Source organism: Megascapheus bottae, chromosome 15 (genome assembly GCF_031878675.1).
Source record: "Megascapheus bottae isolate mThoBot1 chromosome 15, mThoBot2.hap1, whole genome shotgun sequence".
Lineage (NCBI taxonomy): Eukaryota > Metazoa > Chordata > Mammalia > Rodentia > Geomyidae > Megascapheus > Megascapheus bottae.
In genome coordinates, this window is record NC_143523.1 from 48,896,363 (window position 1) to 48,921,006 (window position 24,644).

At 47.7% G+C, this 24,644-nt stretch overlaps 1 protein-coding gene across 33 annotated transcripts in view; it reads right to left on the reverse strand.

The window, feature by feature from the left end:
• Window positions 1-22,613, reverse strand: part of Kcnma1 (potassium calcium-activated channel subfamily M alpha 1) — a 675,048-nt gene extending 652,435 nt beyond the window's left edge. For all 33 annotated transcript variants that reach the window (XM_090346647.1, XM_090346640.1, XM_090346639.1 and 30 more), the window contains exon 1: window positions 22,164-22,613. In XM_090346647.1, coding sequence (XP_090202773.1) covers window positions 22,164-22,613 — 450 coding nt within the window. The remainder of the gene's footprint in view (window positions 1-22,163) is intronic.
• Between the last annotated feature and the right edge of the window lie 2,031 nt (window positions 22,614-24,644).

Below are 24,644 nucleotides of genomic sequence, written 5' to 3' on the forward strand. Positions count from 1 at the left end.
CCAAGGTCCCTCCAGCAGTCTTCTCTTCCTCACCTTGGTACCACCAAGGCCATAGTTACTAAGGTAAGAGAAAGATCTAGAACAACAGCCAACCTAGTCCCAGCAGGTATCATTTGCTGAACACTTACAAGGCGCTAAATGTCCACTCACCAAGCGCTCACCAAAACTCTAGGTATTTTTAGAATTCACAGTTACCCGCGAAGAAAGTGAGCTTGGCTTCAAAGCTAAGTACCTTGTCCAAAGGCCCTATGCAGGGCTAGAATGGGGATTCAAAGCTGCCATCTCCAGTATCAGCTATGAGGTTCCCAAGTCAGGATTTAAGGAACCCACATTAACATCAAAATTAATGCTGCCTCTTACTGTTTTAGGTGGTGTTGTTGTTTTGCAGGGGGCAGGGTGGGGTGGAGGAAACACACTAATCCCAATGCTGTCAAAATTCTAGAACTTTTCTTTGGAAATCATCAAGCATAGAGCTCACTGACAAGCCACTCCAAACCTTCTGATTCAACACTTAAAACATTACATATTTGAAGGGCCAGAAATACCCAACCCACATGGACTTCCACTCTCATTCGCTCACTGAATCTTTCATCCATTCTTCATACTTGCCAGCAAACTACCTCAGACAACCTTGTAAAAAAATATAAATAAATTTTTTAAAAAAACCTGGATTTCCAACACTGAGGAGGGGACACACCAACAACAGTGAAAGACTTCCTCAATACTACCAAGCCTATCCCTCACTTTTCAAGAAAGGATGAAGCACATTCTCTCTTTCTGTCCTGTAGTCAGGCTGCTGGGTTCTCCTCTGTGTTGCTAAGGAAACAGAGATGAGAGAAAGCAAGCCCCTGTCTGTCAGGAGCCCTCAGTGTAGGGACAGCAACGTCAGGTAACCTTGGCAATTCCCGGCACCACATAGGAGAAATGAAAAGCACATAGTCCCGGTTCCAGGAATGCCCCCGTTTCAACAAGGGGAACAGCTGTGTGCTCCAGCCTAGGTGGGTCACCACAGAAGATGGTGCCCAACCAAACACCTAGATGGATCCTGACAAGCAACCATAAAAAACAACACTTGGCATGGGTCGGAGCCTTGTCTGAGCTTCTAAGATTCATTATCCTCCCAACAACTCCATGCAGATGGATCTATGTTCAACGCTGCTTCTCAGGTGATTCAACTGAGACAGAGGCAAGCCCAGCAGTTCACCCAAGGTCTGTAGGTCAACAAGTAACAGGATGATGATTTAAGGCCAGTAGACTGGCTCCAAGAAGACAGGTCCCCAATGGCCACGCTGAATTCACTGCAATGAAAAATGACACTCACTTGGACAGTTGAGTTCTGGGCTAGTGGACTGCAGAAAAGCAACCTTATTGCTCAGTGATTACTCACCTTCGATCCTGCAGTGAACTCTTGAACCCACTGAGCTCCAACAGGCTGGAAGGGGCTACTGTGAAATGCCATTTCCACAGGTCCAGCATGTTACCATGGGATCAAGACAAGAGATGTGAGATTTCCTGTCCTCCATCCCCCTTGGTGTCCTTCATGTTCTAGGTGAAGGGCCACTCAAGGTCATAGTCAAAGCCAGAGAGAGTGAGTAACAGATGTCACATTCAAAAGCCACAGAGCAGGTGGCAGCCCAAACAACCAGCCAATCCAGTACCCCTGCTGTGGTGCAGGAAGAGCCAGATCACCTAACAACAGTCAGGATGTCTTTCTTCTCTCTTGATCACGGAAAGAAAAAGTAGTGAAGTCTCGATCTTTTTGTTCTGAAACCAAGATGCAGCATAAGAATGCCAGGCATTGGTGGCTCACACCTGCTGCAATGCTAGAGAAAATTTCATGAGACATTTATTTCCAACTAACCAGCAAAATTCCAGACATGGAGTTTGGCTCAAGTGGTAGAGCACCATTCTTGAGCGATATAGCTAAAGAAATATACAGGATCTGAACACACACACACACACACACACACACACACACACACACACACACACACAGCAGATTGCAAGTGGAAGGCAGGAATACGACTAAGAGTAGAGGGAATCCCAGCATAGCAACAATGAGGTTGAATTTAATACTCTGGTACCAGAACATAGCTCTGCCCCTTAGCAATGATGCCTCCTGGTCAAGACACAGCCTTGCAAACAAATCTCAGTCTTTTGTTCATCTAGAAAATGGGCAGGACGAAGTCTATGGCATGGACTTACTGAGAGAACTAGGTGGGGGGCAAAACCAAGTGCTTATCACCATGTCTGACAGCACTTACAAGGTACTAGGACACACCCAGTTGTACTAGTGAACATTGTGGTGATTTTGGCAGAGCCCTCTGTGGATGGAAAAGACCTCTAGCCTGGACTCCAGCACTCCTTCTGCAGTCGGGGTATTCTCCAAACCCACTTGAGTCCCATCTTAATGTACTACCACATTTCCCAGGTCTCCTGCAGTCACAGTACCATGTGACTGAGTCATCCAATGTAATATGGATAGATTTGCATCCCCCTATCCCCCGCCAACAAACTGTTTTTTTGCCACCAGGCAGAAGAATAAAGACTGAGGTAATACTATCAGAGACCCTTAGGAGATTTTAGATCGAGGTATAAGGAACCTGGGTCCCTGAATGATTGTATGGAATAAGGCCCTACCCAGTACCAAATATATACTGTTCAGAGTGTTTTGTGTACACTTCTTTTGTGTTAACTCATGGATATGTTAGGTATACCTGCTACCACAGCTGATCCAAACTCACTAATACGCATCTACTTTAAGGTAGATTCTCAGGTGTCTACTAGTTCGTAATCCCATCACCATGGCACACTGCAGACCAGACATCATGAGATAATGGGTGGCTATGGCCCACCAGGTGTGGCAAGACAAGCAAAGGGCCAAGAAAGGTTATGGGAAGACCATTGGTCTAAAAAGAAAAATCAGGACAGCCTAAAAGACACATTACCTGCACTCAAGGCAGGCCATGGGTGACCCAGGAAGACAGTGTGGCACAGAGAGGGTGTGGTCTCTAAGGCCATAGTCCATGTCTGCCTGTGATCTACTCCAGGAAGGTGGCTGGACTTCTCTGAGTATCTTCAGTTCCCACATCCACACTATGAAGATAACATCTCCTTCCACGCTCTGTGAGTTCATGGTGTGAAATCAACTATGGTATTTACACCACAGGAACTGGCAAGCACTGTAAATCAGGACTTTTCTCCCTAGAGATCAAGTCGGGGCAAGGGGCAGGGAGTGGAGGGAGGGGGAGTGAGGAGTCAAGTAAGTGGAAGAGGATAGGGAAGACAATGAAAGGAAAGTCCAGTAGAGTGGACAAACAGGAGGTATAAAGCAACATGTTTAATGAAAGGCCATAATGTAGCTAGGTGTGGAAAGCTAGGGGAAGAGAGCTTAGAGATACCTGGAAGGTAAAAGCTGGGCCTTGTGGAAGCTTCCAAAACGAATAGCACTTGTTCCAGTCATCTACTGCTATGTAACAAGTCATCCTAACACATGGCTGCTTACAACAAACATTTTCTTTTCAGATGATTTATTATTTTTAAGTCAGGAACTGAGGGTTGGTTTGTCTCTGATCTCTATGGTCAGGATGGGGGTAGACAATCACTCTCAAGATGGTATCTTCATATGCTTCTTGTGCCTTCATGCTCCTTGAAGAGTCTCTGTCTCTATCTCTATGTCCCTGTCTCTCTGTGTCTGTCTTTGTCTCTCTGTCTCTCTCTCTGTGTGTCTCTGTCTCTCCCTCTTCCTCTCTGTTTTCTGATATGCCAAGGTGGTAGGCTGGGCACCTGCTCCTCCCCCTGCTAAATGGCATCTCTTTCTTCAGTATCTTTTGTGTGGTACGACGCTCTCACAGCCTGGTTGTCTCAGTGCAGTCAGACTACTTACTTGGCCACTAACTTCCCCCAAAACAAATATTGCAGAAGACCAAAGGGAAGGCACAAGGTTTCTTTCTACTTAGCTTCCGAAGTTGCCAAGGTCCCTTCCACCTCCCAGTACTAAAGACCAAGTCACAGAGCCAGCCCTGACTTAAAGCCAGGAGCTGAGGTTCACTGAAGGCCTTCTGAAAGCTCAGTAGCCACAGTGTCATTAATGGACCGACACTCATTGACCACCAGCTAGGACCACCTGTCAGAATCAAGCTAAAAACCATTCCCAGCAAGGTGAATTAAGCTCTGAAGGATGGGGATGAAAGACCAGAAGGCATTGACCACCCCATTCTCTGCCTCTGACCTTCCTGAGCCATGCCAATCCATCTGCAGGTCTCCCAGCAACAGAGATGTCAGTCAAGCTTGGGGACCTCTAAAGTCACAGACAACAGCTCCAGAAGGAAATCAGCTCCTTAAAGGGCCAGGTGAGTGCCGTGTGCACCAGCCTGTCTAACACCCTGTTGCTTGGGGGAGTGAACAGGGAATAGCCCACGGATTTCCCCCTGGCTTGGCCTCCTCACCCAGCGCAGCACAGAAAGGCCAGTTATGCAACCAGCCCTGGTCACAGCCAGGGACTGTGGCCTTGCTACACAGCCTCGTAATAGGACTACCACGGCACAGACAAGGCAAACCAGGCCTCCGGAGCCCTTTCCACAATGGCACAGGCAGCGGTGCTGACAAACACCTGGGGACAGCAGGAACCGTGGGAGGAGCTAAAAATAGCATCGCTGGCAGGAGCAAAAACTCTTGTAAGTCCTCGGGGTCCTGTTGTTCGCTATCCACAGGCCTCAGGGACGCATCTGACTGGCACCTGGGCATGCATCATTCTCAAAAGCTCATGCTTAGAACAAGCACGGGCTGAGACCACCTATGGCACATCAAGCATGCACAAGGGCCGGACATTACCAGAAAAGCCGTAGTGCACTTAATTTTAACAAACATGGGCACTGAGATCAATTTATTTGTCTTTCAGAGAATTTTCCATATTTTAGGAAAGACAGGTTCAGAGTCTGAGAGGGGAATAGGTAGTTTCTGAGAACAATGAAGCATCACTACAAGCATGATTCAATGATAAAACTTGGCTATGGGTACCCAATTCTTGTGCAATTATATGTTCTACTACATGTGAGTGTATGCATGGACAGGTACATGCACGTGTGTGCATACATGTGCATGCACACAGTCATGTGTACATGTATATGTGCATGTGCATCCCTGGGAACACATGTTTTAAAAACTATGCCTGAGGGCCGGGAGTTTGGCTTAGTGGTAGCGTGCTTGCCTAGCATGCATGAAGACTCGGGTTCGATTCCTCGGTACCACATACATAGAAAAAAGCCAGAAATGGTGCTGAGTCTCAAGTGGTAGAGTTCTAGCCTTGAGAAAGTCCAAGGACAGTGCTCAGGCCCTGAGCTCAAGCCCAGGCCTGGCAAAAAATAAAAAATTTAAAAAATTTAAAAAATTTAAAAAATTAAAAATATGCTTGAATTCTGTACCCTGATCCTAATACATTCCATGTATATTGCATGTATCAATATTAAAAATAGCATTTTCTCCAAAACTTCAAAAAAGACTGATAGGACTTTAAAAATGTTCCAATATTTACTCTGTACCTGCACGTACCTTCACAACTCAGGGGTGTGTTACATGTGCCATAGCATATAAAGTACAATAATTCATTACACAATTTGAATCTCACAGCAGCGGTGAAGGTGCATGGTAAGCAATCTGCACAAGTATATACAGAACACCTGCCTATTAGGTGATAGAGAGAAGGCTGGCATCTCATTTTCGAGCAAGAAAAACAACTCAAGGGATTTAAGAGGATTAAATAATGCTGGGGGTCCATTTCTATCCTGGCAGGTGAGGATTCTCTGAACTTGTCCAGGTACCTCTCATCTTATCTAGACATGGTGCTTGGTGTCTCCATACCAACATCTCTTTTTAGTCCTCTCTATGTCACCTCTGCTAATACTGCTATTATGAGCTGAGCAGAGCCAAAGTACCAGTCCCTACAGGATGTCTACCTGAGACACAGAGCGTGAGGTACCTGAGCACCACTGCCCCTTGGACTAGACTCAAACCTGGCTCTGCCCTGCACCAGAGGAGGACCTGACAAAGTAGCTAACCTATTCCTGCCTCCATTCCCTAAATCCTTCCATAAAGGAAACCAAAGAGTTAAGAGAAAAGGGGTTTGAGAGAATGTTCAAGAATCGGCTGCTACTATTTACCATAGCAAAGATATGGAACCAACCTAGATGCCCCTCAGTTGATGATTGGATCAACAAGACGTAGTATTTATACACAATGGAATTCTATGCTGCTGTCAGAAAGAACGACATGCCCTCATTTGTAAGGAAATGGAAAGACTTAGAAAAAATCATAGTAAGTGAAGTAAGCCAGACTAAAGGAACATAGGCTCAATGGTTTCCTTCATTTGTCATAATCAGTAGGAACCTTGGGCTCTCCTAGCAGAGGTTTACAATAGAGCAAAACCTAAATACATAGGCCATATAGCATGAAGCTAAATGAAAAGACCTCAAGGATATGGAAACAAGAGCCATATATCGTGTGATTGTTGTTCTTACCTTGTTATCTGGTATATTGTATATATGTTTGTTTATTTGAAATAGGATAGGGAAGGGTGAGAAACAAGGGGAGGGGAGGGATTGGGGGAGGGAAACGGGGACAAAAGCATGAGAAGGGGTATCAATGTTGGAAGTAATGTACCTTCTATCTAGCGAATATAATGTAACTTCTATTAATTCCAATTTAAAAAAAAAAGAATCAGCTGCTCAAGAATATACTCTAGCCAGGCACCAATGGCTCATGCCTGTAATCCTAGCTACTCAAGAGGCTGAGATATGAAGACTGCTCTAAGGATCACTGAGAGCCAACCCAAACAGGAAAGTCTGTGAGACTCTCATTTCCAATTAACCAACAGAAAACCAGAAGCAGTGTGGTGGCTAAAAGTTGTAGCGTACAAGCCTTGAATAGAAGAACTCAGGGATAGCAGCCAGTCCCTGAGTTCAAGCTCCAGAACTGACCAGAAAAAAAATGTGCTCTAAAGTAAGCAACAGATTGGATGCATCAGAGTAGATGATCTTATTCTAAATGAATTACTTGTGGGCTGAGAAAGTAGCTCAGTGGTAGAGGGTTTGCCTAGCATAACATACAAAAGGCTAGATAAAAAGAAAAGAAAAGGAAAGAAAAAAACTGGGTGGCAGTGGCTCACACCTGTAATCCTAGCTACACAGGAGGCCATGAGCTAAGGATCACAATTCAATTCAAAACGAGACTGCTGGGCAGGGAAATCTGTGAGCCTCTTATTTCCAAGTAACCACACCAAAGAGCCAGAAGTGGAGCTGTGGTTCAAGTGGTAGAAGGCCAGCCTTGAGCAAAAGAAATATACAAAACTAAGAGACAGCTCCCAGGTCCCAAGTTCAATCCTGGTACAAGCACACACACAAAAAAATCACCTTAATGAATTCTTTCTGTGGTAGGGAAGTAAAGAGAATGCGGTGAACTGACACTGGTGGGAGCTCACTTGCTGGTCTCTGTTTCCACCACTAAAATTGTTTTACCACCCTGCATGGCATTTAAATAACAGCATGCCTGGAGATGGTAGCTTTGGTTTCATTGCAGTCTGTGTGCGTAGAACATAAATAGAAACCTCTGTGATTTTATTAGTTTCCATGCAACTCAGGAGAGATTTGCATGATAACACTTCAGCTGCTGACTTAAAGGATCAATTAAAAATACTGTGCTTGCCCTGTGTATCACCAGAAAATAAAACAGGTTCCCAGAGTTTTTCAAATCTCCATCATGCTAGCTCTTACCCAGAAGTTCCTCGGGTTCAACGGTTGCAATTGGTACTGTCTAAATGTTTAGTTGATGTGGAGAAAAAAATTCTTGACAGGTGCTTGCATGCCCTAATAAGGGGTAAAACTCCAAAATAGGGAAGAATCTTGGTTTTGTTTCTGTGGTGAGGCTGTTTGGTGTTCTACACAATCACCAACACACTTAAATAATACCCAAAAGCCACTTGGTACTCTGTGGATCTGTAAGTGTTAACATCATTTATCTGTGACAAGTTAAAATTTAATGCGTGGCCCTGGTAACATAATCAAATGGATATTATGTAACCTGAGGGAGTTATTCCAGTAAGTTCTGGTAGGCTGGCTGCTTACAGTTGGGGGGGGGGGGGATTTTTATTTCAGAGTACTGACTGTTTGGGGATCCCTCTCTTGCACACTCCCTCTTGGCTGGAGAGGCAGTGGTAACAAGATCCCTGCTCTAGGCAGCTGGGTTGCTCCTGGACCAGGCCTGAGATGAAGAATCTGGCTCCCAAGCTGCACTGGGGATGAGTTAAGGGAAGCCATCAAAGGAAGATGATTTACACAGCCTCCTCTCTAATCAGATGTTGCTTTTGATGACCAACCTCAACCAAGACAGTCTATCATCACAGCCTATTTATAGTCTATAATCGAAGATGTCTCCAACCTTTTCCCCACACAGAAAATTAAAATCAAACCACAATAATGGTGTGGCTGTCTTTAGAAATAAGAGCAGAATCACACACACAAAAATCCTATTTCTGTGACTTAAAAAAATGATAGGTTTGATGATATTTCAGTGGAGGCATATCCCCAGATGGCAATTCCTTTATTTCTGTTTTAACTTGTGTGTGTGTGTGTGTGTGTGTGTGTGTGTGCGCGCGCGCGCGCGCGCGCGTGTTTGTCTCCACACTCTTGCTTGGCTTCTCTACTCAAGGCTGGAACTCTACCCCTTGAACTCTACTTCTGGCTTTTTGAAGGCTAACTGGAGATAAAAGTCTCTCAGATTTATCTGCCCAAGTTGGCTTCAAGCTGTGATCCTCAGATCTCAGCCCCCTAAGAAGGAACGATTACAGGCATGAACCACCAGCACCTGGCTGTAATTATCAAATACATCACCTCATTAAAGTAAATCTTGAATGTTCGTGGACATGTTGATCAAATCCATTCTTACGATTTCAAGTAGAACAAAAACTATTCCTTGAATCCCCAAATCTTTGGTTCTTTAATGGTCACAATAATAAGCTGGAAATCTTATTTTATAAATATTTTCTTTCTGTTCACTGAGATCCTTCCATCAAAGAGCATTTTACTTATGAGGCTGACAGATAAAACTCTGCAGCTACTCCTCTATCATAAATCAGAAACACAATTCCACAATCCTTTATCTTCACTGATAAGGACTCAGGTAGAGCATGGCTCAGTGGCAGAGCACATGCCTGGATGCCTGGCATCTCCATCACCACAAAAAGTCATAGCAACAATAGATGCCAATAACAGGAAATGGCTGTCCCATTAAATTCTCTGCTATCAGTGATCAACCCTCTATAATAAGGCCAGCCTGGTAACCCTGGGTCTACAATTAAGTCCCAGTGATGAATGAAACAGGCAGGCAAGGAAATGCCCTAGAGACAATGGTGGGTCACCTCCAGGAGGGGAAATTTGAATGGATGTGTGTGTGTGTGTGTGTGTGTGTGTGTGTGTGTGTGTGTGTGTGAGAGAGAGAGAGGGGGGGGGCCGCAAGTGCGGGCGTGAGCGAGCAAGCGTGCTGGTCCTGGGGCTTAAACTCAGAGCCTGAGCTGTGTTCTAGGCTGGTACTCTATCACTTGAGCTTCTGGATATTTTTTTGGTAACTAATCAGAGATAAAGTCTCATGACTTTACTGTCTGAACTGGCTTTGAACTGAGATACTCAGATCTCAGCAGCCTCCTAAATAGCTAGGGTTACATACAGGTGTGAGCCACTGGCACACAAAGATAATTCAATTTCTAATTTAAAAAAATGGGCCATATCCATGTTCATGCATCAAAACCATTTTTCATTCTCTGTAGCAGAGCACAAGTTCTAATTTTTCTGCATCCTCACCAACATTCGTGACTTGCTGGCTTTTTATAGTAGCCATCCTAACAGGTGTGAAAGTGCCCTACATTTTCTACAATGAATATACAGTGCACTGAGGATTAAGGACAAAAATGTAAAACACTGAAGCTGAAAAATAAATCTTATGGGGAAAATAGGTTGCAAATGAACATAAGAAATGGATTTCTTTTTTAAGACCGAGGCGAACTGCTGAGTTCTCTTGTGGATTCAGCTACAGACACCATCACTCCTACACTCTTTAAGAATCTGTCCCCCGACAGGCTGCGGCTGCCACAATACACTGCAGAAGTGGCCGTAATTCAGGGGTTGCTAACGTTCTTCCTCCAAGCATGGCAAACATTCTGGGTACAAAAAAAAGGAGGAAGCAATGTCCAGAGCTGCTGCAGCTAATGTTGGCCACAGAAGTCTCCAGGAGTTGGATACACCTGCTCTTCTGAATCTTTCCACTAAGGCTTGGGGCCCTCCCCTCAGGAGTTCTTATTAGCATCACTGGACATTCACTGGGTCCTCTTTCCAAAGCCACATAAAGGAAAGACGAAGTTAATACAGCAACTTACCCCAAACGAAGAGACTTGTCCTCTGTAACAATCACACAAAGAAGATGCCCACAAAGTTGATGACCCTCATATCTCAACCACATAGCCACACACACACACACACACACACACACACACACACACACGACTCATGTAACCAGTTAGTTGCACAGAACGTCTCCTTTGAAAGCCAAAATGTTCCCATACTGCTTTATTCCATGGAGGTGAAATCACGATATGCCATATTCATCCAGGAAAAAAAAAGATAAAGCAGACACCAGTGGATGATATCTGTAATCCCCACTACTCAGGAGGTTGAGATCTGAGAATCATGGCTTAAAGCCAGCCTAGGCAGACAAATCCAAATTAGACAGTAATTAGCCAGAAGCAGAGCTGTGACTCATATTGTAGAGCACCCATCTTGAGTGAAAAAGCTAAAGAACAGGTGCCCAGGCTCTGAGTTCAAGCCCCAGGATCAGCACAAAATAAAAATGAAAAGGGAAAAGAAAGGTGAAAAGATGAAAGGAAGGAGAGATGGAGGGAGGAAGAAGGTAAAAAGGGAGGGAGGGAGGGATTACCAACAAAATCTACCCAATTATATTTATCCTGGTCCAGATCCCTAGCATTCCATTTTCCTTGGTGTGACCATCTCCCTCCATCCCCTATCCCAGACCTCCTCTTACAGATTCTTGTTTCTTTCTGTTCAGTAGATTATGGGAAAACAGAAGCAGCAGCAGCACAGCCCAAAAGCCCCAAAAGATCAGAATCTGGGGAGAAACCCAGCTTCAGTTCTAAACAGCAGTTCCATCATGACACCCAGAAAGCAGAGAATTTGCTTCTTAGCAAACAACACACATCCTACATCTGATAGTATAGCCCCCTAAATCATTCCTGCCCTTGACCAGGCCCAGGGCTAAACTGCAGAAGCCACATCTCAGAAATACAGGTCATAAGCCATTGATAAAGAGATGACTTTAGGCCACAGGAAAATGGAAAACCAACATTCACAGCTTCAAAGAAAAGTGAACAGATCTTGGAGGGAAATTTTCAGAGTCACAGCCACACTGGGCCATCTTCCATATGTAGAGGAAAGGGACAAAAGAACCTGGCTGTCTCAAAGGATGGGAATTCAGAGAAACTATCAAGAGATATCTGCAATCATCCAGTGTCTCAACATCTTTTCCATCTCTAAACACCACCCACCTCTGTACATTCCTGGACAAGCAAGACCAGAGAAGACAGGACACAATGGAAGAAAAGAAAGATCTAATTTCATTCTGAGGAGAGTTTATTTCCAATAGAATGGTGGTCTCAGGAGATGGTGAACACACAGGCCCCTCTAGGAATGGAGTAGAACTACCAGCCTGGAGGAAGAAGAAAAACTAAAAGAAACAAAGTTCCCCCCCACCAATAAGTTTATTGTAATGCCAATGCCTCTGAAGTTTCTACCTCAAGTGCCTATTTGTAGTCTACTAATCTGAAACTTCAAGCCCTCAACCTTCACAACTGCTCTCCTTTTCTAGCCCAGCCCTACCCCCCAAATACAGTCCCAAACACAAGGAGACAGAGTACAACCGAATCTGCTAGAGAAACAAAGGAGAAACAACTGAGTCTGCTAGGGAGCACAAACAAGGCACAAAACAGGAATACTCAAGTCAAACTCTCAACCTGAAATCCCTGTGTTGACATCCCAGTACCTAATGATATTCTTGCAATGGTTTGCAAAGAGGCAAACGCAGACACAACATCACTGGAAATCTTGCCTTAAAAACTTTGCTGGTGATACTGATGGGGATGCTCATAACTCATAAACTGACAGGTTGAAATGAAGCTTCTTTGTACAATTTTAAATAATAACAATAAGGCTCTTTGCCAAAGACATTATATTATGGTGGGCTGGGAATGTGGCTTAGTGGTTGAGTGCTTGTCAAGAATGCATGAGGCCCTGAGTTTGATTCCTTACTACCACATAAATCAAAAAATAAATAAAAGGTATTTTTTTAAAAAAGGGGGTGAAACTAAAAAAACAGACATTGTGGTCCAAGAAATCAATGGTTTACAAACCTATGTTGTGCTTCAAGTAACAAATCTAATTAGGAGGTGGGCAGAATCTTGCTATATGTCCCAGGCTGGCCACAAACTTAGCATTCCAAGTGCTGGGATTTCAGATGTGTACCACCATATCCAGCTTTACATTCTAGTATTCCTTGGATGGGGGGCAAGGGGGAAGTATTCCTTTCTCATGCAAAAGAAAACTCCTATAATGTAGAAAGTTATACAGGGCTTCCTTCAGCTAACCTCTTCTCCAAATAGAAGTGATCCTCCACCCTGGGGTAGAAACACTTCCAAGAGTCCTCAAGAACGAAGCAATGGGGAAAAAAAACAGCAATGGAAGGAAAGGAATGGGTACAGACTTTCCTGCTGCTCTCTTTGAATGTTCAGAATCAATCAGATGGAAGTCTCTAAGCAAATCAGGTTTGAAAGCCAATAAAACAGCACAAAGAAAGAAAGGGCTCAGTGGTGCACACCTGTAATCCCAGCACTGAGGAAGCTAACATGGAAGGATCAATAGTCTGAGACCAGCATGGGTAACACAGCAAGACCCAGGTACTGGTGGCTCATGCCTTCAATCCTAACTATTCAGAAGGCTAAGATCTGAGAATCACAGTTCAAAGCCAGCCTGGGCACAAGAGTCTATGAGACTTTTATCTCTAACCACCAGAAACCAGAAGTGGCCCTGTGGCTCAAAGTGGCAGAGCGCTAGCCTTGAGCTGAAGAGCTTGGGGAAAGCATCCAGGCCCAGAGTTCAAGCCCCATGACCGATAACAACAACAGCAGCAGCAGCAACAAAATTAAATAAAAGAAGAAGGTAGGGGGGCTGGGAGTTTGGCCTAGTGGTACAGTGCTTGCCTGGCATGCATGAAGACCCGGGTTCAATTCCTCAGTACTACATACATTGAAAAAAAAAAAAGCTGGAAATGGTGCTGAGGCTCGAGTGGTAGAGCTCTAGCTTTGAGAAAGTCCAAGGACAGTGCTCAGGCCCTGAGCTCAAGCCCAGGACTGGCAAAAAAAAAAAAGAAGAAGAAGAAGAAGTAGGTAGAGGAAGGGATGTGACTCAGTAGAAGAACAGTCACTTAGTGTGCATAAACTCCTGGGTTCCATTCCAGCACTGCTAAAACACACACACACACACACACACACACAACAAACAGAAAGTAAATGAGATATTTTAAATAATTTCATCTGTAGCCACGTAGAAAAACATTTGCCACGCAGGTAATGAGATCTTATAGCAAGATGGTTCCCAGGCTCTGTTTGACGATGTAAAATATATCCATTCTGGCCCAGGAGTGCCAATTACATTTCCAAATTGGCAATTATATACAATGCCCCAAAGACAATTACCAAATAATGCCAAACACAAAGCAAATTTCACCCTAAAGCAGTCATTGTTTCAAAACTGACCTTCCCTCTCTTGCCTAACTCAGCAGCATCACCAACAGCTGATGAATATGGACTAAACCCCTGACACCTACTGGTCAGGTGAGCCCAAGGTGATAAGATTTATTAAAACCCAGGAATAACTCAAACAGCATTCTGTCACCAAAACCAAGGCCATCCATTTGCCCAGAGCCTCAAACAAATGACCCAGAGAAAATAGTATTTTCACCTTACCAGAGCCTAACCCAGCCTCCAGCTCAAGAAAGAGGGTTCTCACCAGGTAATGTTCTAAATGCTCAGAAGGCTTGAGTACTGAGGATCCCAGTTCAAAGCCAGCCCAGATAGGAAAATCTGTAAGAATTTTATCTCCAATTAACCAAAAAAGCTGGAAGTGGATGTAGTTATGGTTCCAGTGATAGAGGTCTAGCCTTTAGGGGGAAAGCTAAGTGTCTAGGTCCTGAGTTCAAGCCTCACTACTAGCAGAAAGAAAGAAAGAAAGAAAGAAAGAAAGAAAGAAAGAAAGAAAGAAAGAAAGAAAGAAAGAAAGAAAGAAAGAAAGAGAAAGAAAGAAGAAAAGAAAGAGACAGGGGGGAAGGAGGAAGGGAGGGAGGGAGGAGAGGCTCTTCTGTATATGTGGGTATGATATGCTCATGTGTTTATATGTTTGTGTATCTTGTGTATTCCCAGGTATATGTGTGTACCATGCATGTATGCATGAGTGTGGATACATTTACTTGAGTGTGTTGTTTGGGTATGTTGGGGTGTGTGTGTGTGTGTGTGTGTGTGTGTGTGTGTGTGTGCGCATGTGTGTGTCTGTGTGTGTCTGTGTGTCTGTCTGTGTATGTGTGTGTCTGTGTGTTTGTTCAGTTGATTAAGTTCCTGTCCTAAGGGAGGTTTTATGCAACTCGCTGATCTCTCAGTGCTCATCCCTTGAAGAGAGAACTGATTTCATGCTTTTCCATTCTATCAAGCCAAAGTGCAAAATCAAAATGAACAAGTAGTCAAAACTGAGCTGTCATTAGTTTTTCCTCTAGTACCTAACTCAGTTACAGCAGAAAATATGCACTTAAAAATCAATAAAAGCAAAACTGAAGGCCCAGCCAAGTGGTACATGCTGATAAATCCCGGCTACTTTGGAAGCAAAAGTAGAAGGATCAAAGTTTGAAGCCAACTTGTACAAAGGTACCACGAGACCCAACCTAAAGCAAACAAACAAACTAAACCAGAAGCAAAATGGCTGGTGCAAAAGTGCCACAGCAACCATGAGGCCTGAGTTCAATCTCTAGTACTAGGGAAAAAAAAAAAAGGAGGGGGCTAAAAATAATCAAAGTCCAGAACCTACAATGAGCAGGCCCTTATGCTGAGCCCATCTTCATTCTGGCTGCTGAAAGATGCTCATGATCTAGGCTCTCCTCTTTGACAATTGTGCCACATAAAAAGCACATCTCAAGGAGAAAGTCTCTGACAGTAGAAGTTGTGAAAACCTCGCTACAACGAAAAAAAGAAGCTCTTTCCACTGTCATGTGCTGGAATTCTTGAGAATTCTTCCTTCTTGCAAAGGACTACTGCACAGCACAGAACCCCGAATCACCCCACTCACTCTGCCATCAGGCCCCTTTGAAGTCAATCCTTGAATTCAGTAAGGCCCACCCAGATCCCTATGGAAAATCAGGCTGCCAGTTAGTTCTGCTGACTTCAAACACTCTGGAAGGTGTGGCCACCAGCTGGCTTCCAGGAGTATCACCACTGCACAGCCCTGGCTATACCCCTGGCCTTTAATTTTGCAAGTTGGTGGTTTGGCTCAGTTGCCATTCTGGACTTCGGGAAGCCGCACCCCTTATGATGTGACCAACTGGCAAAGGGAGAGAGCCCACACACTGATGGGCAACACACAGACCGCCCTATAAATTAGAATGCTGCACTGGCTGCCACAAGTCAACTCTGCCATGGGATCCTTGAAAGAAGGCATCTGAAGAGTCAGCTTCATCTGAGGTGGTGCCAAAGCAAATCAAAGAGGCCAGAGCAGCTCCCTCATTCTGGTTAGCCGGCACAGTTTAGCTCTTGACCATGTCCCTTCTTGCTACTGAGGAGCTGGAACTTTCCATATTTCACCATATGAGTATCTTCAGGGATGGTCTATCTGAGGATGGCTGGGGAATGAGCCAGATTCTTGAGTTCTCTGTGTGCTCAATATAGCACCAGCATCATCTGGATCCTGCTGGAAATTCAGAGTCTCGGCCCCATCCTGGACCTTCCTTGTGAATAAGACTTGCATATTCCAACAGCCACCCAAGTAAATGCATTTTAAGACTGCAGAAGCACCCCTAATTTCTTTCTCTAGCCCTAGCCTTGGGGAACAGAGATATGACAGCATTACTAGATATTTGGGGGTCTTTCTATCCAGAATATTAGGATACTCTGCTATTAAGGGGGGGTCCCAAAGTCTCTTTCTCTATGTGCCTGGGACCAAGGTTCCACTTGCTTATGAAATATTCTCTTTTTTTTTGTCAGTTCTGGGACTTGAACTCTGGACCTGGGCACTGTCCCTGAGCTTTTCAGCTCAAGGCTACCACCCTACCCCTTGAACCATAGCACCACTTTCAGTTTTCTAGTGGTTAACTGGAGATAAGAGTCTCACGGACTTTAGTACCCAGGCTGGCTTTGAACTACGATCCTCAGATCTCAGCCTCCTGAGTAGCTAGGATTACAGGCATGAGAAACCATGCCTGGCTGCTTGTGAAATAGTCTAAGGAGACACCGCTGATATGTTCCTCCTGAGCACGAAAATGGAATCTCAGAGGTCCTGCAGGAAGTCTGGCCTTGCCTAAACCCTGGAGATATCTCCATGGGGTGCAGGGTTCTCCCTGCAGCCCTGGGGCTCTGGTATCACAGCACAAATGTGGCCATTTCTCCCAGAACCAAAGAGTCATCCCTCCAGGGGTTCTGCAGTTCCAAGGGCCTGAGAAGGTGGTGTTGGCTACTGTGGTTCACAGATTATCACGGCCACTGCCACTGTGAGTCAGAACATACCTGCTGCCCACTTTGGAAAATAGATCTCGGCACTACAATCCAGTGTCAACCTGACTGCTATAGCATCAAGGGCGTGTGTGTGTGTGTGTGTGTGTGTGTGTGTGTGTGTGTGAGAGAGAGAGACAGACAGACAGACAGACAGACAGACAGACAAGCAGAAAGGCAAACATACAGAGAGAAAGAGAGACAAAGAGATACAACAAAAAACAGATAGAAAGAGACTTAAAGAAACCATACCAGACACCCAATGAATGTTCCTTTCCAGGGAAGAGATGACCACCTGGCCTTGTCTGTGGAATTCCTTCTCCCTCAGCCAAGCAGTACAGGAGTTTTTCCTGTCCTTCTGATGCATGTTTGGCCAATTCCCTTGGCACTTGGAAGCAAGGCTAACCCAAGGCTAACTCAAACGGAAGCCCAGGTCACAGTGCTCTCGTGGGAAATGACCCCCTACAGGGTTAATGAGAGAACCTGTCCCATAGGGCTCCACAACATTACAATCCCCAATCTGTAATGAGAACACTGAGGCCCAAAGCCTTGAAATCCTGTCCAAGGTCACTGGCTGGCTCTTGGGCACTACAAGGTAGACTTGATACCAGGGCAATGCTGCGCAAAGGGAGGGAAGTTCAGCCAATTTCCCCATAGGCACAACTTCTACAAGCTTCTCATGTGATCCTCCAAGGGGACAGCTTAGCCATGCCCACAAGGTGGATTTTGCTCAAGGTAACTTCAAGGACAAGTGCATCCTAGATTATATTCTGGGACCTCCTGCTCAGGGATTGTCACAGCAAAGCTGGTCTGGGTTCAAGAGACTGCTAAATCATTTTGGAGTGCAGGTCTGGGAACTCAGGCCTTGGGAGAATGGATAGGGAATCTGACCCTCTACAAGGGCATGTCATTCCAAACCCACAGCCGCAAGCCAAAAGACACAGACCAAAAAGCTCTGAAATCCCATATCACCAATACCTACCCACCACCACCAAGAGCAACGACAACACACCAACCATTCTGAGAGGCCCTGGTCAACAGAGCTTGTCTGTCTATCCTTGACTACCTTATCTGTCCTCATCATTTCACACCACAACAGGTAAAAAAAAAAAAGACCACCCAAAACCAGGAATTCAAACCTCAGTCTGACAGAACTCATAGCTTCCGGGGTCTAGAAGCACCTTTGATCTAAAAAAAAAAAAATGGTATTTGTTCTAATCCCTTCAGAGACCTACAGGTCAATGAACTGGAAAAAATAAGTTCTACAATTTGCGAAGCTAAGACAGTCCTCACTTTCAAGAGCCGGCCATGGGCTACATGTTTGCTGGGGATGGTCTTCATACAATGAATCACTGAGATGTTGCGACATGGAATTATTCATATTATATATTCTCCTATATTTTATACTGAATTATTGATATAGCCATAATGGCTACTCTTTGGAAGAATCCTAGGAAAGATGGCCATTGTGTGCACCTGACAGATGAGGAAACAAAAATGTCGACCTGATCATCAGCCCACCAGGCCCTTAACAATGTGTCTGAGATCCACCATTTAGCTTGGGTCTGTTGATTACCATCTGCCAAGTACCAAAGGGTGCAGTTCCAGCAAGAAAGCCAGCCATGAGAGGCACAGTCTCTTGGAACACAGGCAGGTCCGTAGAGCTCCTCCGTGACAAGGACCTAGAACTTCTCCTGGATCACCTCAAGGGACCCAACCCCAGTGGAGTAGGTGAAGGTCAGGGCTACAGCAGATGGCCAGGACAGGATGAGAGGAGGCACTGGAGCTAATCAGGAATCAAGAGTTCCAAGGCGCTGAAGGTACAGCCCTGATTGAATGTGCCAAGCCAGACCCCGGGTAATTACCCAGCCGTAATGGGATCTGATATTTATATTAGCCATGAGCCTGAGAGAGAAAATGTGTTGTTTTCTCAGACACAACCATGGAAACAACACCTCAATAACTCACTGCATGCGTGCAAACCATCCTTGAGCAAGCCCAAGCTTCTACAAAGGACCACAGCTCGAACTGAACTGATAACAGCGCTGCCTACGTACATCCAGCCACATACAGACCTTCCCTCCTCAACCCTGAGGAACCACAGCTCCAACAATGGAGCGGCCTCAGTTTCCACAGGCATTTAACAGGACATTTAAAGAAGAGAACCTGTACAAGAACAGAACAGAAGAAGGAAATGAACACAAAAGAGGTCTCTCACTGGACTGTGGGGAACTAGGCAATGTGTGAAAGGAAGATTTACCCATTGTGCCTTGCTCCTTCCATTTTCCTATGTGGAATCCAAAAAGGGACAGAACTCATTCTACCCCTCATACTGCATACACAGGAAGAGAGAGACAAGAGTGGTGAAGTGAGTTCTTCAAAGGTTATGGCCTTACTCAGGCTGTCATAATATACAGCAGCTCCCTGTTTACTGTAGTTGAGCACTAAATGGAACCTCAAAATGTCACGGCCAAGTGCATGGAGAGCTCTTGACAAAATCCAACAGTGAAAATAATAATGAGGAGGAGGAGGAGGAGGAGGAGGAGGAGGAGGAGGAGGAGGAGGAGGAAAAAAAAAAAGACCACAAAAAAAAAAAAAACCACTGGAATGCCCAAGTTTCCAACAGGACAGCTTTTCCTTTATTTCCTAAAAATGGACACATTCCACTCTTTTCAAATAGTAGAGTCTTTAACAGAATCTCAGATATTGAAAACACCCAAGATTCCAGCTCCTCCTCAAACTCCCTTAGGCCTCCAGGAAGATGCCTGAAGACTGGCAGAACTCTGTAGAAAGTCAGCTTAGGTCTGCCTGGGAAGACTAAAAGAATTGTTCTAAACTTGAGCCAAACAATTTCTTCGGCACCGAGTCTCAACAAAACCATCAAATACTAGGAAAGCAAAAAGAATGAAGGACAAAAATAAAATAAAAGAACAACTGATTGCAAAAAGAATAAAAACTTCAGGGGTAGAAAGAAAAGCTCATAAAAGGCCTGAATGACCGTTGTGAGATTGAGTGAGCTAATTACACATAGTTTGAGCAAATCAAAGGGCAAATCAAGAGATGCTGGAATGTTTTAAAAATGGATTCATGATATCAAAAAATAACTTGGTCTCATTCTACATTGGCTGCCCATCTTTTCAAGCACAATCTCATCACATCCCAGGTTGATTCCATCTAGAAACTGCCCAGCTGTGTCTACTCAGCTGGTCATGAATGTACAAAATATAGCCAAATATGTAAGGATTGTTTCTTCTAATGATCATTGACAAAATAAAAAAAGAATGAATAAATATTGTCATAAGAAAAACCAGCAGACACTCTGGTAGATCATCATTTAGAAAAGAGAAACTCTGCATGAACTATCTGATGAGTGCTTCGTGCACTACAGTCACATTAAGTAACCCCGAGTACAAGATATGAAGCTACATTTGAAACCTCAGGATCCCCAAACCACATCTTATTTTGACTCACGGGGGAAAAAAAAGTTCATTGTAATCAACACTGCCCACGTCTTAACAAAACAGAAGATATTTTTTTCTTATAAGTGCATACATATTACTCTGCCTAGAAATATTTTAGCCACATACGACTTTGAGCGATGCTTCCCCTGAGGACGGTGGGTGAATCTCAGTAAATGGAAGGCAATTCACAGATCTGGAGCTTGTGAGGGTGAAGAGGAGAGGAAATGGGGTAAAGAAGACTCGAAGCAAGCTATGTCAAGGGCAGCTTCCTGATGTGTGCCTTGGGCCTTGCCTACTCAAGGGGCTTCTCTAGAGGTGCTAGGTCTTCCTCCGTGATAAAGGAGGGAATCTCCAACACCAAATACAGCTGGTGTGCCAACATCTGGAGGCTTCCAGAACGGTGAGAAGGCAGAGGAAGATAAGAAATTTTTTTTTCTTTTTCTCCTTTATTCCAACACATCAGTATTTTCCAAAACACAACTGCGCTGCCACAAAACACAGCTGAGCTTCAGCACCTAACAGGATGTATAATTAATGACCAGGGAGAAAAAGCTTGGGTTCACCCATGGGGTTTAACAGCCAGCCTTTCCCCCCTCACCCCTTTTCAGCCACTAGGCTGCTACAAGTTGCCATGCCCCATTCAGTTACAAGGGTCCTGGGAGTGACTTTACTGGGAAAGCTGTGAGAGCACGTAGGAGCTGAGATATCTATCTTGCAACTCCAAACTCGGGAGGCTCTTCTGCTTCCTTGATGGAAATGTCAGGGAGGTGCAGCTCACTGCTTCTTTTTTTTTTCCCCAAGAATTATTATTATTATTCTACCGTTTTCAATCAAATACTGTCCCTGTCCCCTATCTCCAGCCAGTGGTGAGTGACCATCGGGGACAACTCTAGGGAGAGGCCACAGCCCAGGAAGTTAGCCTAGCAACCATACATTTCAGGCTGCGGCGGCGGCTGCTGCGCTGGTGGGCGTCTGCGCTAGGAATAGCTTAAAGGAAGGTCCAGCCGCGGCCTCGGCCGAGTCCAGCAGCCAGCACTCGAGCACCAGCCCGCGGACCCAACACTGATGACCAAGGGCGAGAAGACAGGGGTGAATACACCCGAAGAAGTTGGGGTGTGCGTGAGAGGCGGGAGGGGGATGAACCAGAAAACCTGAGGGACGAGGTGGAAGGTGACATCAGATTCGCCACTTCGCCACGTTCCTAAAGTAGCCGTCCTAACAGGGTTGCCTCCGATTCTGGGATGGAGCTCCCCAACTTTTTCTTGCCTTCCAACCACCCCCCCACACACACACCTCCGCAGCACCCCGCTTTCTCTGTCCACGTTTCTTCCCTGGGATTCCCTAGTGCAAACTATTATTCATTCATTTTTCTTCCTTGGCCAAGGGAACCTTCGTTGCTTTCAGACCACCCCCACCCCATCTCCGCAAATCTCCCCAGCAGACGCCTGGGAGCGCGGGCCGCCGGGCACCCCCTCGCCCTCCGCCAGGGAGCCCAGCCGCGAAAGGTGCGCGGTCCGCCCGCGGCACGCACCCAGCCTGGCGCCTCGCTCCCCATCCCGCGCCGCAGCCCCCCGGAGCGGCGCGTCCCCCATCCAGGTCCCGGCCGCAGTCACCAACTACCCCACCATGAACAAGGGGGACCGAGATCGCACCGGGTGTCCGGGCGTCCGCGGCCCGGGGCGCACCGGCTGCGGGGGGCGGGGGGGGGTACGAGGGACCCCACATGGCCCGCTGCCCCAATCCCAGGGCGCAGGCAGCGCGGAGGGGAGGGCGGGAAGGGAGCGCGGCCCGGGGTGCGGGCTGCGGGCGGCGGGCGCGGGGCGCGGGGCGCGGGGGGCGCGCGTTACCTTGGTCTTGCCCCCGCAGTGGCAGCACACGGTCCACAGGTACTTGAGCGTCCGCCAGAGCAGGATGATGAAGAGGCCCCCGAAGAAAGTCACCATGGAGGAGGCCAAGAAAGCCCACCACATGCGCTGGCCCCGGCTGTCGCACGGCACCTCCATGGTCACCGGTATGATGAGCGCATCCATCTTGGGCTCGTGGACCGAGGACGAGGAGGAAGAGGAGGAGGAGGAGGAGGAGGAGGAAGAAGAGGAGGAGGAGGACGACGACGACGAAGAGGAGGAGGAGGACGAGGAGGAGGAGGAGGAAGAGGAGGAGGACGCGTCTAGGCTGAGATGGTTCGCGTGGATATTGCTACTCATTCTAAAACCGCTGCCTCCGCTGCCGCCGCCGCCGCCGCCGCCGCCGCCGCCGCCGCCGCTGCCGCCGCCGCCGCCGCCGCCACCATTTGCCATAGCTAGCAACGGGCGGCCGGCGCCGGGGCTCGGGGGAGCTCCTCCCGCCGCCAGCGCCACCCCGAGCACCCATCGACAGCCATGTTGCCGCTACTGCCGCCGCCGCCGCCGCCGCGGAGCGCGGGGCGCGGGGAGGGGGGCGGGGAGGCGCCTGGGCTCGGGGCGCTGTGCGCGACCTGGCGGGGTGCGCGGAGATATATACAGCCGGCCGCCGCCCGCCCGCCCGCCCGGGGGGGAGGGGAGCGGGCCGAGGGGGAGGGGAGGGCGCGGGCGGGCGGCTCCCCCTCCCCGGGCCTGCGCCCAGCCGCCCCGCGGTCCACTGACAGCCCCAGGGGGCGCCACGGGCCACTCGTGCCCCCCGCGAGGGGGAGAGTCTGCGCCGCCCCCACCCCCGGGCCCGCCCCGACTCTGCGCGCGCGGGCCCGGGTGTCCTCGGCGCCGCGCCGTGCGCCACGCGAGTGCGCCGCGCTCCGAGCGGGGACCCCCCGCCCGCCCGCCCGCACGCCCTCTCCGCGCCGCTCCCAGCTTCCTGGGCGGCAATGCGTTAATAATGCGAAAGGAGCCCCGGGTGCCCCCGGCGCCCCCCACGCCGGCCCGCCTCCGCCCCTCGCTGCGCTTGGCTCCCAATCGCCGCCTCGGCGCGCGCTGGGCCGCGGCAGGTTCCTCGGCGTCCCGTCGCCCAGCCCGCAGCCCACCACCGCCGGCTGAGCCCCGCACCCTCCCCAGCTGCGTCTCCCGAGACGCGGAGCCTCCTCGGCCTCCCGTGCGCTCGGCCTCCTCGCCTCCTTCGGCGCCTTCTCGTCCCCGTCCTCGCCACCCGAGCCCTTCGGCGCGCGCCCCGCGCTCCCCGCAGCCGCCAGCAGTGGCAGCTGCTGCAACTACAGCGGGCGCGGGCTCAGGGCCTCCCGAAGCCCCGGGGGAGGAGGCTCGCCTGGCCGACTCGCCAGGGCTTAGGGAACCCCCGTCCAGTGATGGCCCTGCCAGCGCCCCAGACCTTCATCCCCAACCTCCTAGCGCTCAGGCTGAAGCGTCCCCAACCTAGGCGCAGAACTCTCTCCCCAAGGTACACAAGTGGGGGGCCTGGCCAGACAGTCCCATCCCCCCCACCACCAGGAGCTCCCAGAGGGGGACAGCAGGAGGGGCCAGCTATCAGCTCAGTTCCACAGGGAGAATGCCAAACAGCAAGGCTTGGAGAGTAAGGGGAACTGTTCAACAGGGTTAGTCCTACGACCCCCAATGGCTCCTCTCATTGTGTCCTAGGTGCTCCAGGGCCCCTTGTCTGGCGGAAGGGCAGGGCCATCTGGGAGGCTGGCGGGTGGGCTGTGACTCTGACAGCAGCAGGTGGTTTTCCTGATTAAGCAACAGAGGCGGCCTAAGAAAGCAGGCCGGTTGATGGAAGGGACCTGAGTGGCATCTAGCCCTGCACAGTGCAGGCCCCCATGCACAACCCTTGAACGACTACTCCCCTTTTATGTAGCCTCAGACACCCATCTGTCCCCTGAGGGAGGCATCTGGGGGAAGGAGTGCTCCCTAGGATACTCCTCCAAGCTGTCTTTTCCATTTAGGGTCCTCCCTCTCCCTTGATGCAGGAGCCCAGATTTGTTCCGCAGACCCCTATGCACACACCACCACGGGTATTGCCCCTTATGATGCTCTCAGAACTCGTTCCCTCTGGACACTACCCTTCCTCCAGCGACTAGCCCAACTACAAGTTTTTCCACTGCTAATTAAAAGGAAGATGATCACATCTCCCCTCATTGCCACAGAGATTTCCCCAAAGTTTCCAGCTCATTAGTTTAAGCCTAATTGGAATTCTCAGGTTCCTCTCAGCTCTTCCTGCAGCAAGTTAGCCTAGGTGAGCATCCTAACTTTACAGGCGGTCTCTGCCTGCATGCCAAGCTGGCCTCACTCTTGCCCTCAGAGGTCTTGGGACATACCAAGCTGAGCCACTTGAAGCTTCAACTGATTCAGAATAGTCTCTGTAGAATGCAAAAGAAAAAGATAAAGTCAAAATCAAAGTGGGAAATGGAA